This window comes from Rhinolophus sinicus, linkage group LG05 (assembly GCF_036562045.2).
Source record: "Rhinolophus sinicus isolate RSC01 linkage group LG05, ASM3656204v1, whole genome shotgun sequence".
NCBI lineage: Eukaryota > Metazoa > Chordata > Mammalia > Chiroptera > Rhinolophidae > Rhinolophus > Rhinolophus sinicus.
In genome coordinates, this window is record NC_133755.1 from 810,506 (window position 1) to 825,964 (window position 15,459).

The following is a 15,459-nucleotide window of genomic DNA, read 5'->3' on the forward strand; positions in this document are numbered from 1 at the left end:
GGATCGGAAATTCTAAATTCCTTTCCAAGTTCTTCTTTCCTCTCACAGGTTATTATCCAGGGTCCATTCTCCTCTCTCCCAATTTCTTACAATCCATAGCCCCACATTCATCAACTGAAAAAATAAATAAACGAGCCATCAACTTCAGCCGCTCCCACGGGAAGCCAGACGCCAGTGAGGCAGCCTGACCAACCCCCAGGGTCACCACAATGCATGTCCTACGAAGCAATAAAGCAGTAGACTGAAACTATGATTACTATCTGATTTCCTGAGGGAGTTTCTTATGTTAAATAATACAGATTAATAGGTAGGCATCATTTTATCACTTGGAATCAAATTTCCTAAAATTTGTTCTGACTTTGTTACATAGTCGATTCTGCACACCTGAGGAAATTTATTGTTTGCATGTTCAAATAAATAGAAGCCTCAATGTACTAAAATACACGTTGTACTTGGCTAAGAACTGATGGGAAACATGGATAAAACTGTAGGCCTAAGAGGAATACATTCATCGAAAACTTTATTGTTAAAAAACCAAAGGACTGGTGATTGCATCAAAACCCAGATGCCACTGCCACTGCTGTCACATCTGAAGGCACCTGCAGCAGCGCTCTGGGTCTCCGCAGAGACTAACAGCAGAGGTCACCCCGTGTGGAGGGGAGCGAGGAGGTGTCAGAGGGGAGGGACTTTTACAGCAGGACATCTTTTAAAATCAAAACGAAACAAAGCCAGATATCACTGAGCCCTCAGAAATCTGAAACACAACCATCAAAGGCTGTTACTGTACACATGAGGTTTAGCTAGCAGATGGGGCACTTTTCTGTTTAAGAAACCCAATGTCATCCCCATCTAAAATTACTGATCGTACGTAGACATCAAACAAATAATACTCAGAAAGCCTCACTTGCTGCCTCAGGAAGAGTGCTCTGAGAGGAGTTTCCTCCAGGGACATAAGTTTTGACCAGTAATTAGTTACACATGACAAAGTCTGCAACGCTCTCATTTCAAACTGAGGAAAAAGTCCATAAATGTTAACAAATCTGTCCGAAGCCCCTGGCTCATTAGTGGTGTAGATGAAACAACCTGTGTCTCTGGACTGGGACCAGCTCTTCGTCCTCTAGACCACGTTACGTCTCCTAACTAACTATTTCCATTAAGATTTTAGGAATTGTAATAATGACACACGGTATGACTCATGGTAAGAGTGCTAACATTACTTTCAGTTAAGTTAACACATTTATTGGAAAATGTTCTCATTTGGGTGTTTCTGTGAACCCCCCTCGACCCCCATCCGCTTGGCTCCTGTCAGATTTGGGCCCTGTGCCCGCACCGCACGCGTCCCAAAGGCCACCCTCACACCACGCCCGGCCCACGTCTGAGGCCATCGCGGGAGCAGGCGGGGAGCGTCTCACAGGGACAAAGCAGCGCACAGCTGGACGGAGAGGGCAGGGATACCAGTGTTGGCACAATTCTGTGGGAGCATCATGATTTTTCCTGCAAAACTGTGGTTATGGAATTATATTTGGCTGACACCTAATTAAAACTTTTTAGCCAAATTTAATCTTTCTGTAACAGTACAATAAACTTTAACTACTGACTAGTCAAGAGATGATTATGGGAAAAGTTAGACTCCACTTATGGTTTGCTAACTGGTTTTCCATTGAAAACATAAATGCTGCAGTTTTTTAAAACTTTTAGCTGAAGTATTTACACCTATACTCCTTTATAAAATAACATCAATACTTGAAACTACTTATTTAAATTACATATAAATTACAATAACTTATTCATTCTATAAGAACAGTAACATAATAAGTTTAACATTTTAAATCCCAAAATTCCCTTAAGAAAGGGCTCACCATTCCTGTGGTCTATTTATAAACATAACAGAAGTCTGACAATGACCTCATCATGGATGCTTGTTAAAAACTCCCTGCCTCCTTGAATGCTAACATGGGGATCTGGGAAATCATTTGTAATTTTTCCCTTGATTTTATTAAAGAACATTCAAAATTATTGCCTGATTTTACCCATAAATTACTGTTCAGCTGAAAAGGACCTACAGCGTGAGGCAGTGAGGGAAGGGCACGCCGAGGCCTGCGGGCACACCTGCTCTGGCATCTGAGCTTTGATTACGCGCTTTGCTTCCTGACGGTTTGTCATGGTGAATGACCTCAGTCCCAGCAACCTCGTTTGTGAAAAATTAGCTCAGAATTTATCATGGGTTGTAGACACTTTCAACTCATCACAGTGGAAACGTCCACGGAAAGGCAGAGCTGCCTTACTACCCACAGAAGAACTTCACTGCGGAAAACAATGTGGAGCCGGATGTCTCCGTGCCCCCAGCCTCTGTTGTGACGCTCTGTCAGCGGTGCCCACCAGGCCCCTCACCTCCTGGGCTCTGTCCGCACAGGCTCTGTGACGGACCTCGTCCCAGTATTCATGACAGTAACAACCATTTAAGCCCTCAACTCCCGTTAGGCGACACATGCTGTTTAGCTCCCCCTGTGACCACCCTGCAGCCGCCCAGGGACTGGGCTTGGGGTTCTGATCCCAGGATAATGTTCAGTTATGGGAGTCACGTTCCTGCAGATGATCCAGAAGGCCACACTCTGACTCACCAGCTTGCAGCCACCGCATGAGCAAGGGGAAGGAGAGAAACCTTCGTGAGGACGAGCAGGGGTCGCAGCGCGCTGCCCCCAAGCCCACGGAACGAGTTTCAGGATGGCCTCAACGTGTCAGCTTATACGTTATCATACACCTGCCCCATGGGACAGTCAGAAGGGCTGACATGTTGAGAACCTGCGCAGGAGGCCGGAGACCGAGCTCACGTCAGAGGAAAACGACCACGCGCAGCAGTGTTTCCAGGACACCACCCATGTGTTCACGTTTGGTTTGTCCCCACACGAGTCATTTGAGACAGAACAGTGTGAATAAATGCAGGCATTACCTTCTGTGTCTTGCGTATTTGCCGCTCACATGCCCACTGCCGTCACAGCCAGGAGTGGGGCAGCTGCAACAGGAAAGAATTAATTACACAGGCGCCATGGCTGGGGCAGGTGAGACCGAACGCATCAGTGGCAGAGAGAGGAGGAGGCCACCCGACAGGGAGCACCCAGAAACCCGGACGGGGGTGGGGTGAGGGGACGCTCTTTATGTGCAAGTGTGGAGGGCTTGCTTTTATCAGCACGGGGGGCGTGCGCAGGCCACCGTGAAATCTAAGGCACGGTCCCCCCTGCCTGGCACGGACCCACCTCACCACGGCACTCACCTGAACAGCTCCTGTATGGCTGGCTCCACAGGAACTGCAGAGAGAGATGGGAAACGGATAAAAAGTTACCACGCATCACAGGACCCCTTCCACACAAAATTCCCGAGTGGGTGGTGTCAAGGCAGCGGTCAGGATGGAGGTGAGCAGCTTGGCTGCACGGTCACCAGGCGGCTGTGGACGTACCTCGAACCCCTTTGGACCGGGTGCGATGGCGCTTCTCTTCAGTGTCCACTTCCATCTGTGGGCAGATAAGAGGCGGTCAGTGCCCTGCGCCTGCGAGCGGGGCCGGCCAGCTGGCTGCGGGCTGAGCCCTGGCATGGTACTGAGGGTGTTTTAGTCCTGCTTCCCTCTGTAAGGGACGCCTGTCCAAGGGGCTTTGGGGAGGAACGTGTCGGGAGCTCCACATGTTAGAAACAACAGAGCCGACCTTGACCTTGCGGAACGCGTACCCAGGAAGCCTGCCCCGGGATGAGCTCCGAATGCAGCCTGCCGGACACACATCTGGGTTGGTGCTGACTTGTACTTCGCACCAGAATGTCACAGACAGCTGTTAAGTTTGCAGGGCGGCTCAGACTGACATCTGTCATGTCTGGGTTCTCCGTGGAACTGAGGGGTTTAATCTTCTCCAGCAGGTGAGAGGAGAGCAGGTGGGTGGCCCAGGAGGACAGTGTTTGACCTTGGGGTGCCCTCCCTGACGTCTAGGTCCTGGGTGCACTTGCCAGCCACACTGATCTAAAGGGTCAGGATGCTTTTCCAGGACACATGGTTACCCCACATCTTGCACTTTGCAGATTACACAGTGTTTTCCTAGAACCACTTGGTGTGACCCTCACAACTGTGCAAGGGACATATCTTTAGCGTGTCTACCTTACAGGCCTGGCTTGCCCTGATTTCTGAGTGGGAGTTCTGCTGCCAAGCCACCCGCCCCTCCATGGCGTCTTTCAGCCAGGAACACATGCTGGGCTGAGTGTGTGTGCGTGTATCTGTGCACCACACTTTCCCAGCGCACGAACAGTCTATCCAGGGCAAGACTGCACAGACACAAGTAGAGGTCTGTGGGCGGGCGCAGGCAAGTTCAGCCGCCTGCGCGCAGGAGGAGAACAGCTGTCTCCGGCGGCTTTCCCAGCCCGGAGCTGCCAGAGCTGCCATGACTGTGACGCACACACAGTGGCTCACCTCTGCACAGTTCACAACAACCAAGGTCAGACTTGGGTAGAGGAGCCCGTGAGAGCGCGGGCTCTGCTGGGTGAACATTACTCTGGTCACAGAAAGCACTGGCCAGGCATGATCCTCCACAGATTTGACAGCGAGGCCGCAGAGGATCGCAGAGGCCACGTCCGACTGAACCTTCCTGTCAGCTGACCACCGAACACTGATTTACTGATATTGTGCGCGGACGATGACAGAAGAAATAGAAATGCGTGTAATAAACCATATAAGTTCATCTGATGGGCTCAGCGCCTTTAACGGGGAAGTACCTGTGTAGACAGAAGACTCCCAGATTCACTATGACAGACGACGAGAGCTTTGGAGCAGGAGCGGCCAGGGGGAGGGGCTCACTGAGGGCGGCTCTTCAGGAAAGCTGCGACACTTAAGGACTGTCCGGGTGAAGGAGGAAGAAAGAGAGACTGTACCTGAGCTTACCCACAGATACTGGGTACAGAGTTTGACTGGATGAGGGAATGAGAAAATGAATAAATGAGGGAATGAATGAATGAGGGAATGAATGAATGAGGGAATGAATGAATGAATGAGTGAATGAGTGAATCTGTTTGCTGGATGATGGCGGGTCAGGAGCTGGCAGGAGGCAGGTGGAACACCGAAAAGACGGGATTGATGGAGCAGAGGGGGCACTTCCGAGGCCTGGGCAGACCTGGGAGGGGTCCCGGGCGACCTGGCCACTGTACGGCTGTTGTCTTTTCTGGAGCACAATGATGGTGGGCACTTCACAGCATATTTTAGAAAATAAGGTACCAGGGGTGAGAGTGTGTGGAGGGCAGCGGGAGTGGGTCAGAGGAGCTGAGAGAAGCCGGCGAGTTACTGAGGAAGGAGGGGCGGCAATGGTGCTGCCATCAAGGTGAGTCGAACACCTGGGGCCCTGCTGTCCAGGGAAGGAGGCCCAGGAAGGACGTGAATTGGGACACATCCCCAGAGGAACCAGCGTGACGCAGTGCTCAGCAGCCTCTCCTGGGGCCGCCCCTTCTGCTCCTTGAGCACACAGGACACTGAACGCTGAACGCACACACGTGTGGGCTTGTGAGGGGTGTAGCCGCACCCCTGGGTGACACGCGATGCTCTGAAAGTGCTACTCCACGTGGGAACATTTTCCAAACACTGCACAGCTTTAGCAAAGCATATCGGGCCAATAGGACACGCAGTGAAAGGTGTTCCAACATCCAAGATGTGGAGGCGAGCTGGGTGCCGTCGCTAGACAACTGGATACAGGAGGTGGTCCGCACACAGTGGGTATCACTCAGCCGTAGAAACGAAACTAACCATCTGCCACAACATGGATGGACGTGGAGGGCACTGTGCTGAGTGCGAGGAGTCAGACAGGGAGACACATACCATATGACTTCACTGTGGGACCTAAAGAACTGACTAAATGAACAAATACACCAAAACAGAAACAAACCCCTAGATACACAGAAGATTCTGCTGGTTGCCAGATGGGGATGTGGGTGCAAAGGGGGAAGGGACTGAAGTACAAATGGGTTGTTACACAGTGGTCATGGGGATGGAGGGGACAGCATAAGGAACAGGGTCAGTAATATTGTAATGACTGTGTGTGGTGTCAGACGGGTTCTAGACTTGTTGGGGTGACAGATGGAAGGGGCTTGGGGGCAGGGTGAGAAAGGTGAAGGGATTAAGAAGTACAAATTGGAAGTTACAAAGTGGTCACAGGGATGTAAAGTACAGCGCAGGGAGTAGAGTCAGTAATGTGGTAACAACTGTGCATAGTGCCAGGTGGGTGCTAGACTAGTCGGGGAATCACTTAAACTACACATGTGTATAACCACTATGCTGTACACCTGAAACTAATAAAATATTGTGTGTCACCTGTAATTGAAAATAAACATAATAATAGAGAAGGTGATGGAGAACGTGGGTGTCACTGTGGAAACAGTGTATTCCTGACACTGCACCTGTCACAGGACTGGGGAAACAGAGGATGGGATGAAACGTTATTCTTTGGGCATTCACAATCACGTGGAACTTCGTGTTAGGGGCTCGGGTGGAAGTATTCTCAGTGTGGCGTGACAGGACAGGAGGGGCTGCATCCAGCCCCCCGTGGGGGAGCAGACAGACAAGACAGGCTTCCTGTCTGAGATCTGAGCCGAGGTGAAAGCTGCAGTGCAGGTGTCAGGTGTGTTCCCGGCAGAGGGAACAGGCTGTGTAAAGACCCTGAGGCTCGCAGGCAAGGCAGAGTGTTCCATGTACCCCAAAAAGGGGCCTGCAGAGGCTGCGCTACAGGCACAGCCTGGGGGAACGCGGGCCAGTCCCTTCCCACAGCCGGTCCCTCCACCTCTCTCATGGCTCAAGACGGTAGAACCCAAATGACGTCCTGTCGTGAAAGCACAACAGAAATCCTGTGCAGCACAGGCCATGCTCTCAATAAACTTCCAAGCCTTGTCTGGGCCTGACTCTGTAAACAAAGCTGCAAACCCTAAGAAAATATCCATTGATGTGATGACAGGTTGCAAGAAAGACGTCCAGTAGTAGACGGCCCAGAGAGGACATCTGTCGTCCTGACACCGTCCACTCTGAAAGCAGGTCCCTGGGGCGCTGCACAAGGACACCAGGCCAGCCTCTCTCAGACCCCTCACCCAGGACCTGCACGTGCCTGTGCTGGGGCCACAGCGGTGGGACCCAGACGCAAGGGAACAGCCACGATGATGTTCCCCCAACCCCCCGTCTTTTGAATACAGAGAAAGAAAGTTGTTGGAGAAAAGGAAAGGGTCCTGTGTTAGGCAGGCAGAGGTGGTAGAAAACGCCAGTATACAGAGGCGACTGTGCACTTTGGTTTAATGAATGAAAGAGTGAATTACAGTGAACTAATGCTTCTCTTGGCCAGCTATGTTCCTTCATTTTTTTTTTTTTTTAATATTTTATTGGGGAAGGCGAACAGGACTTTATTGGGGAACAGTGTGTACTTCTAGGACTTTTTTCTAAGTCAAGTTGTTGTCCTTTCAGTCTTAGTTGTGGAGGGTGCAGCTCAGCTCCAGGTCCAGTTGCTGTTGCTAGTTGCAGGAGGTGCAGCCCACCATCCCTTGTGGGAGTTGAACCGGCAACCTTGTGGTTGAGAGGACGCGCTCCAACCAACTGAGCCATCCGGGAGCTCAGCGGCAGCTCAGCTCGAGCCGGCAGCCTTCGGAGTTAGGAGCATGGAGCTCCGACCGCCTGAGCCACCGGGCCGGCACGGCCGGCTACATTCTTAATTACTACTTATTAACAGTTTTACTGTAGTTTTGAAAACTTTTAAACAAATAAAAGAGCTGCAGAGAAAAAGCCCCCACGTGCTGCCAGAAAAGCCTCTGCTGTACGAATGGGGAGGGGACGTCAACAGTGGCTGTGTCAACGGAAGGTCAAGGTGAACGCCGTCCGTCAAGCGTGTGCAGTTACTGGACTTCGTGCCAGAGGTCTTGCCGACTTCAGAAGAAGCAACCGGGAAAGGGCTCTTCTGCAAATCCTGGGTGTCCTGTGTCCAAGGATGGGTATCGCAGCCATGCCAGGGCCTGGGGACCCAGTGGGACAGATGAAACTAAACCACAGCTTCAAAGCCTCCACAGGTGATGACAGGACGATCAGGCAGTGAGATTCTTCCACAAAATAACATGTTTGCTTTGACTAAATAAGAGGCAATCAGGCAATTTTGCATCCACAGAAATCTGCTTCTCAGTTACTCTGGCTACAGTAACAGCGGAGACAGGAAGGCCCCCTGGGCAGTGGTTTAGGAGAAGTGGCCGCGACAGGACGCGGAGGCCCCCTTGTGAGCATGTCTCAGGCCGCCTGCAGCTGCTGGCGACCCATGGAAGGCGTGAGGCCACTGCTAGCTCTTCAGTGACATGCAGAGATGACGACAGAGCCCTGAGGCTCCTCACACTCAGCAATGTGTGCACAGTTGCAGCGAATACTTCTAGGTGTGGCGCTCTGGCCACGTGGGGAAGGCACCCTTTCCAGAACTTTCCATGAAACACCAGGTCCGCTTCCCTTCAAATACTGAACTAATTCTCGGTTAACTAGCTGTTGCTCTTGTGGCCCTGAGTGAAAAAGAAAATAAACGTGGATGTGCATAAATACCTGATTTTCTGCATGTGGGTGTTTCTCTTTACTTCTCCATGGCTCCCACCTGCCAGTCCGTCCTGGCAGAAATGAGCACTTGGGCTGGGGCCCTGTAACAGCTCACGTTCTGAACTGTCTGGCAGGTTCTCCATCTTATCACACTGGACTTGCACCCAAATTCTGGAGCCTTGGTATCCAAATTGGAATTTCTGATTTTTCTGGAGAAACAGGAGGGTCTGGAGACTGTTTACGTACATTTCCCAGGCAGTGACGCCCGCTCTCCCACGTGGCAGCCCCAGCCGCCTGAGGTCCCATGTGGATGGGGCTATGACACCGGCCCAGCCCTCGGGCATCTGACGGGCTGCTGTCCACGTGGTCCCAGCCAGGTCAGAAGCTGGGCTCCAGCCATGTGACCCTGCTGTGCCGAAGGCAGCGTGGGGCTGCAGTGTGGGTGTGCTCCCGGGGCCTCCCCAGGGTCCCCGCTCCTGTCCAGTGTGCTACCTGGAGGGTGACCGAGCGCACGGAAAACAAAGCCAGCGTCTCGGTCCCAGGGCTGTGAAGGGTCATGGAGAAGCCAGACCTGAAACAGCCCTCCATGTGACGTCACAAGAAGCATTCCCTTCCGGCTCTCCAGATGCGTATGCAGCCATCAGGCCCTCACGGGCGCTGGGGTCCCCGAGGTCTGGATGGGACACTGAGTGTGGACATGATGGGCCACACACGCCACCTTCTCTGAACGAGCACAGGGGCTTCGCTCAGCGTTTAAGAATTTAGCTCAGTGTCCTCACCAGCCCTCTTCTTGGAGTGACGTGTTCTTTAATTTCCCTGAAAGGTGCTCCAAACAGGTTTGTAGAGACCTTGTACACACCTTCAAAGTAATTATGGTCTTGCCTAAGGTGCTGGTTTCGGCTTCCCTCTCCCCCAGGACCTGCATCTGCCCCCCCAGGTGCTGGCTGATGCTGGGACTGCCAGGTGGAGGTGCAGAGTGGACGCGGGTGCTGTGCGGCTGCTGAATGGCCCTGTGGATGGGGCGCCGTCCCTCGGACCTGCTGCTCAGTCTTCTGCGTCAGCACTATCCTTCACCTGGTCACTGGATGCATGGCGGTGACAGCACAGGTCCCAGGGGCAGGTGGCGGTGGCGTCTCTGCTGTGCGAGTGATGCCCACGATCTCAGCTCTCGCGGGTCTAGAGTTTCTGCTCAGCTCACTGCATGGTCCAGTGAAGGGAATAAAATGATTTTCCAGGAGGACCTGGCAAGGTGCCTGGGTGCTTTTCTCCCCGTTCAGCCTCCGAACTGTAGCTCTCCAAAGGCACGGGGCCTGCTCCTGACCCCAGGTGTGGTCTGACACTTGTCATGTAGGGTGAGAGGATGTCCTCTGTGCATTGTTAGGTACCTGCTCATAACGCCAAACATCCGTGTGGCCTGACCGTGACCACGTGTCCTTGGGTGAACCTCAGGGGCTCTCCTTTGCACCGCTGTCCCCTCTGAGTCATGCCACTGCTCGTCCCTTCACAAGGAAGGGTAGAAAAGCCATCCACGGAGTCGCTCACGGTCACCCACCACCTGCCCTGGTTTTGATATCCCTTCCCTTTGGTCTGAGTGACAAATCTCCCTTCCAACTCTTCTCATGGTTGGGGATCTGGGCCCCGCGTCGCAGCCATGCCTTACGTCTCACCACCTGGTGCTGGGCCCAGCGCGTTGCCTGCAGTCTCTGGCTTCGTCCTTGAAGCCACCCTGTGTGATGGTGATTACAAAGCCCAGGACTCACACAGGCTCAGTCATGGGCCAAGGTCAGCCAGCTAGAAAGGACACCAGAGCTAGAATTCACGCCCGGGTTCGGGGTCCCCACGCCTAACCATTGCCACGTGCCAATGCCACCTCCCACCACTGATGGGTCTTGTGAGAGCACTTCCCTGAGTGGTGACAGCAGAGGAGGGCTTGCTCCCTAGCTCACCCTTCCTTCCAGCATGTTCCACCTGCTCCTCTCACCCCGCCCTCTGCTTTCCACCCTTTCTTCCCGCTGAACTCTACCAATTGTCACATCTCTCTCTATGCCAAGCTTCTCCCACAGCATCCGCACCTCCATCACCCACCCTTCTTGCTGGATGTCACTCCTGAGATCTGTTTCATGGGTCACCGGCGACCTACTTCCCAAATCGCCAGAGCCTGTCACCCTCAGTAAGTACCGGGTGCTAACGCCCACTCCCCCCCCCAGTGCCCTGCCCAGGTCCACGCACACTCAGGAAATGTCTGTGCTGCTCGTGCTGCAGGCCGAGCCCCATGTCTGTAACACCAGGCTCTCATTCCAACCGCGAGTCCCCATTGTGAGCTGCTCCCAGAGGATGGCCAGCTCACATGTATCACTTAAAACCGTGTTCACAGTGGTTCGTTCCAGAACGCCATCTCTTCCCGTCTCACTGTCACTTACTGCTCTCGCCTCCCCCCTCTTGTGTTTTACACACGTTTGTTTCTCTGCATTATAGTCAGAAGGTTTTCCTCCACTGCTTTGCACGTCTTGTGAGGAGATCAGTGCCAGCCTGCATTGGTCCAGGACTTCTCAGTGGTCATTTACTCCATAAACGCAGCGCTCATCTTCCAGTCTGAACCCTTCAAGTCGTATTTGACTTTTCTCCATTCCTCTGTCAAATGATCACGTCCGGTTTCACTGCTGTCTTTCTGCTGCCTTTCCTTTCCACCTCCCCGGACACCACCCGAGTCCAGCCTGACCTATGAGCCTGTCGCTGCGTTTTCTCTGGGGTCCTGGTCCCCTTCTGTTTGGCTTCCTCGTCAATCCATTACATCTACAGCTGGGATGTTATCTTCCCGTTTCCATCAGGGAAGAATCCAGACTGGATCCCTGCTGACTAGCTCAAGTCTAAGCAACACCTGCCTTTCTTTCCTTTAAGTCCTCTACACGATTGAGCTGAAAACAATGCACATGTCAGCAGTAGGGAGGAGAGTAGCACTTACACTAATCTCTCTTCCTCCAGCCCATTTCCTCATCCAGAGAGAGCCACCGTTCTCTCCGCTTCACACAGGACGGACAAACAGAGCGGCTTTCCTTTCACATGCTCACTGTGTACAAGAGCAGGCTCCACTACACGCCGACTTTTCTGTAAGTTGCTATTTTTCACTCACCCACAATCACAGCTCTCTCTCCAGGTCAGTGCCTGTGGATTAAGCTCATTTCTTGAATGGATGCATAATATTGCCTAGAATGCAAGTACTGTAATCTATCCAACCATCACTGTCAGTTTCCCACTAATGGATATTTAGGTTGTTTTATTTCATTTAGTTGCTTTATTCCACTGTAAAAAGGTATAATAAATATCACACACATCTTTGTGTATATTTCTATGTTTTCTAAAATGATATTGTCAGTACTGTTAGAAAGTGTAAAAATACATGTACTTTTTAGTACTGGATGGTTATGCCCATTTTTCTAAGTGCCAGTCTCCATGATCTCACAAATCTTTTACTTTTGCCGAGGGAACGAACACAGCTCGTTACTGCGTCCCCTGCTTTCCGCCTGGCCACGACAGCTACGGCACTTTTCCTATTTGGCCTCTTGTATTTCCCATGCTGTGTGATACAGCCCTTGTATATTATGGCAGCAAGCCCTTTGCCTATCGTATTTGCTGCAAGAGTTTTCTCCCAGCCTTTTTTTTTTAACTTTGGTATTATCCCCCCCCCCACCGCCATATATTAGGTTGGTGCAAAAGTAATTGCAGCTTTGGCAATTGTTTTTAACCTTTTAAACTGCAATTACTTTCGCACCAACCTAATATGAGTAAAAACTGTAGGTCATCCAAGCAGGCATTTGGAAAGAGTTCCATGCGCTCCGGCCTGGCTATGAGCCCCTCACCGAGCCTCATGGCCAGTGTCCTGAGGGCCCTGACCAGTGGGCCCAGTTCCTCCTGGGCCCTCGCCGGGCTCAGTCCTCCCGACCTCAGCAGACGCATCCCCCCCCCCCCCCCCGGCTGGCTGTCCGGTCGCCGTCTGTGGTCTGTCCTACACCCAGGGGCTGCGTGCTCATCAGCCAGCCCACAGCAAGGACGTCCTTCTCTGACGGGCAGCTGCCTCAGCGACACCTGCCCCCCAGGTGGAGGTGAACAAGAAGAGGGGATGACATATCTGTTTATGACAGTTATAAAAACACAGATGTGACGTGAGAACTGCCCCCAATAAGTAGTAATACTCTCCACACGCAGGCGCAGGCAGATCTATGAGCTTGCAGCTGAGACCGGCTGCCTACACTCAGCCTTTTCCACCAAACTTCTCCCTAAGTCAACTTTTGGTAAAGGCATGGAAAATAAAATTCAAAGATTCAAATATGTTCTGACAGAGAAAAATATTAATTGAACTGTTCATTTATACGGATATTTAAATTATCCTTGTGGTTGTCCATTTTCTAAGGTTTTTAAAATTCAGTTTTTAAAAAATGTTTTACTTATTTTTTAAGGGGCGGACAATACTAAAAGGATAAAGAACAGAAAAATTCCAGAACTTATGTCTACAAGTGACCGAACGTGGAACCTGTGAACTATGTTTGTGTTCACAGGAGACAAAATACACTCTTCCACAGAAAATCTTCAGACATTCAGATGTTTCAGACTGTTAACCGCGCAGCACGTGTGGGTGTCGGAGAGAAGGGCGGGCGTGGCATCTGTGGGTGGAGCGTGACTCCTCACTGTCTCTCCCATGACCCGCTTGTCCACGCAGACACAAGAAGAAGAACGCTCCCACACGCTTCCGCGGGGCCAGATGGAGGTGGGCGCGCACAGTGGGTCTAGAAGAACTTGCTAAACGCAAGAACTGTGCCCGTGGAAGGAGTGACGTTACCCTTGCAGGCCAATGCCTTCATGGCTCGTTGCTGCTGTCACGGTTGGACACCTGTTTGCATGTTGGCATGTCCTTCTCCAGGGGAGAGGGACTCCACCAAATGAGACACAACCTCACTGCAAGGAGCTTTCAGAGGCGTGAGCCAGAATAAAACACGTCCACAGAGGAAGAGTGAGGCAATGACAGAAAGAGAACCTGAAGAAACAGCACATGATAGAGGCAAGAGGGGAGAAAGTTCCAGAAGGGCTGTAGGGAAAGGAAGGAACATAAGGTTGGGACCATAGGGTTTTGATGGAGCCTCACCAGGAGGTGGTCAGCAGAGGTGGAACAGTCTAGCTGCGCCCATGTGTGGAAGTTCATCCCTTGGATGGTGGGATGTGGGGCTGTGATGCTAAAAACCCCTTCCACCCGACACTGTCTGGATTTGGGCTCCTGAGGTCAACGGGCAAATTGAGAGAGAAATTCAGGAGGAAGGTAGGACCCAGCCAGACTCCGTAGTGGATGGGCAATGGACAGGGCTGCCCCGGATGGGCCCCAAAAGGACAAGACAAGGTAAGAGCTTGCGGGGCCTAACGAAAGCTGCGTTCTCACTGTCCCAGGACAGGGTCTGTCTGTCCATCAGAGGGAGAGCTGATCGCATGAGGAGGAGGCAGGGTGGAGGAAGGGCCTGGAAGAGGATACAGTAGAGACACTTGCGGGTTGACAGGAAGCGAAGATGGTGGGGGGGCTAAAGGGAAGATGGCAGCTGTGATTCTGAAGCAGGGCCCAGCTGGGCCCCCTGACCCCGAATGTCTCCAGGATGCCCCGTCCCGGTTCCCACTCGTCATCTTAGAAGATCACCTTGTAGACACTTGCTAATTACAAACTATCGGTTAGCATTTTCCCAGGTTACTACCCCACCATTCCCAGAGCACTAGCGCCACAAGAGATGCGATGACAGAGGGGGACATCATGGAAGGAGAACAGACCTCCGGGATGTCATGCGGTCTCTGGGAGAGTGCCCTGGTTTTCCCTTCAATACCCGCAGCCGGTCTGAGAATGGAAGACAGTCTGTGGAGGTGTTAACCCGCTGCCCTCTCAGACCACCGGTGCTCTGATAATAAACGCTTATTCTATGACCCAGCTCCTGTGTCGGCCTATTGGCTGAGCGGAGCAGGCAGCACGAGCCCCAGACTCATGTGGCCTCCGGTTACAATCCCACAAGGACGCACAAGGCTGACAGTTAGGGTCTAGACCAGACGTCTAACCCACGTCAGGACAAGCGAGTGCTGGTCAGTCCCTGACACTCATGCAGGGAGCCCACAGCCCCTGAACGGAGACCATGTGTCACCTTGCTGGAAGTCTTCTGTCCCAGGAAAGGAGGCAGCGTGGCTCTGTGGGCAGGACGCAGGCCCGGAGTCACGGGTTCTCGCGAAGCTGTAATCCTGGTCCTCCCCAGTTTGTGACTGTGGCGAAGTCACTTAATTTCTCTGTGCCTCGATTTTTCCATCTGCAAAACATGAACAAGAATGTAAGGTGCCAAATGCTTTAGGTTCAGCAGAACTGACATCAGGCAGAAACCTAGAGTGCACTCCCCTTGCCACGGTCGGCATGGCTCTTCATCCTCTTTCCTACCCATGGATGGCAGTTCCCCTGAGAATTGTCCTCCTAGACATGGGGCCTGCCCTACTGGATCTGAAGGTTGCCTCAGACATGCTCAGGTGGCCCTGTCTGGGAAGTCTTGTTGCTGCCAGCCAAGTCAGCCGTGCAGTCTGTGAGATGCAGAATATTCTAGAATTCCTGGTTCTGAGGGCCAGTAGCCCGCCAGGCTTCCTTACACAGACAGTCCTTCCAAGAGCTGGGGCAGAATCAGCCGACAGGGCAGCATGGCAGGCTAACTCCAACTCAGGATGTACACGCCATCCCTCCTGGTGTGCCATTTCTCAGGGTCTCCTGGGGCTGTAGCACTAGGCTGGTCTCTGTAACGTTGGAACAGCTACAAGGTTTACAGAACATTACCTTCTGATCCATTATGTCATCTAACCATCTTTCTGCTAATTTTATGAATGAAGAAATTGACGAC

The 15,459-nt window shown here is 52.2% G+C and overlaps 1 protein-coding gene across 28 annotated transcripts in view; it reads right to left on the reverse strand.

Annotated features, from left to right (window-relative positions):
- MYT1L (myelin transcription factor 1 like) overlaps nt 1–15,459 on the reverse strand; it is a 363,194-nt gene that overhangs the window by 117,629 nt on the left and 230,106 nt on the right. For all 28 annotated transcript variants that reach the window (XM_074331624.1, XM_074331629.1, XM_019752014.2 and 25 more), the window contains 4 exons: nt 14,728–14,886; nt 3,455–3,509; nt 3,272–3,305; nt 2,951–3,013 (listed from right to left, as the gene is read on the reverse strand). In XM_074331624.1, coding sequence (XP_074187725.1) covers nt 2,951–3,013; nt 3,272–3,305; nt 3,455–3,509 — 152 coding nt within the window. In that variant the 5' untranslated portion in view covers nt 14,728–14,886. The remainder of the gene's footprint in view (nt 1–2,950; nt 3,014–3,271; nt 3,306–3,454; nt 3,510–14,727; nt 14,887–15,459) is intronic.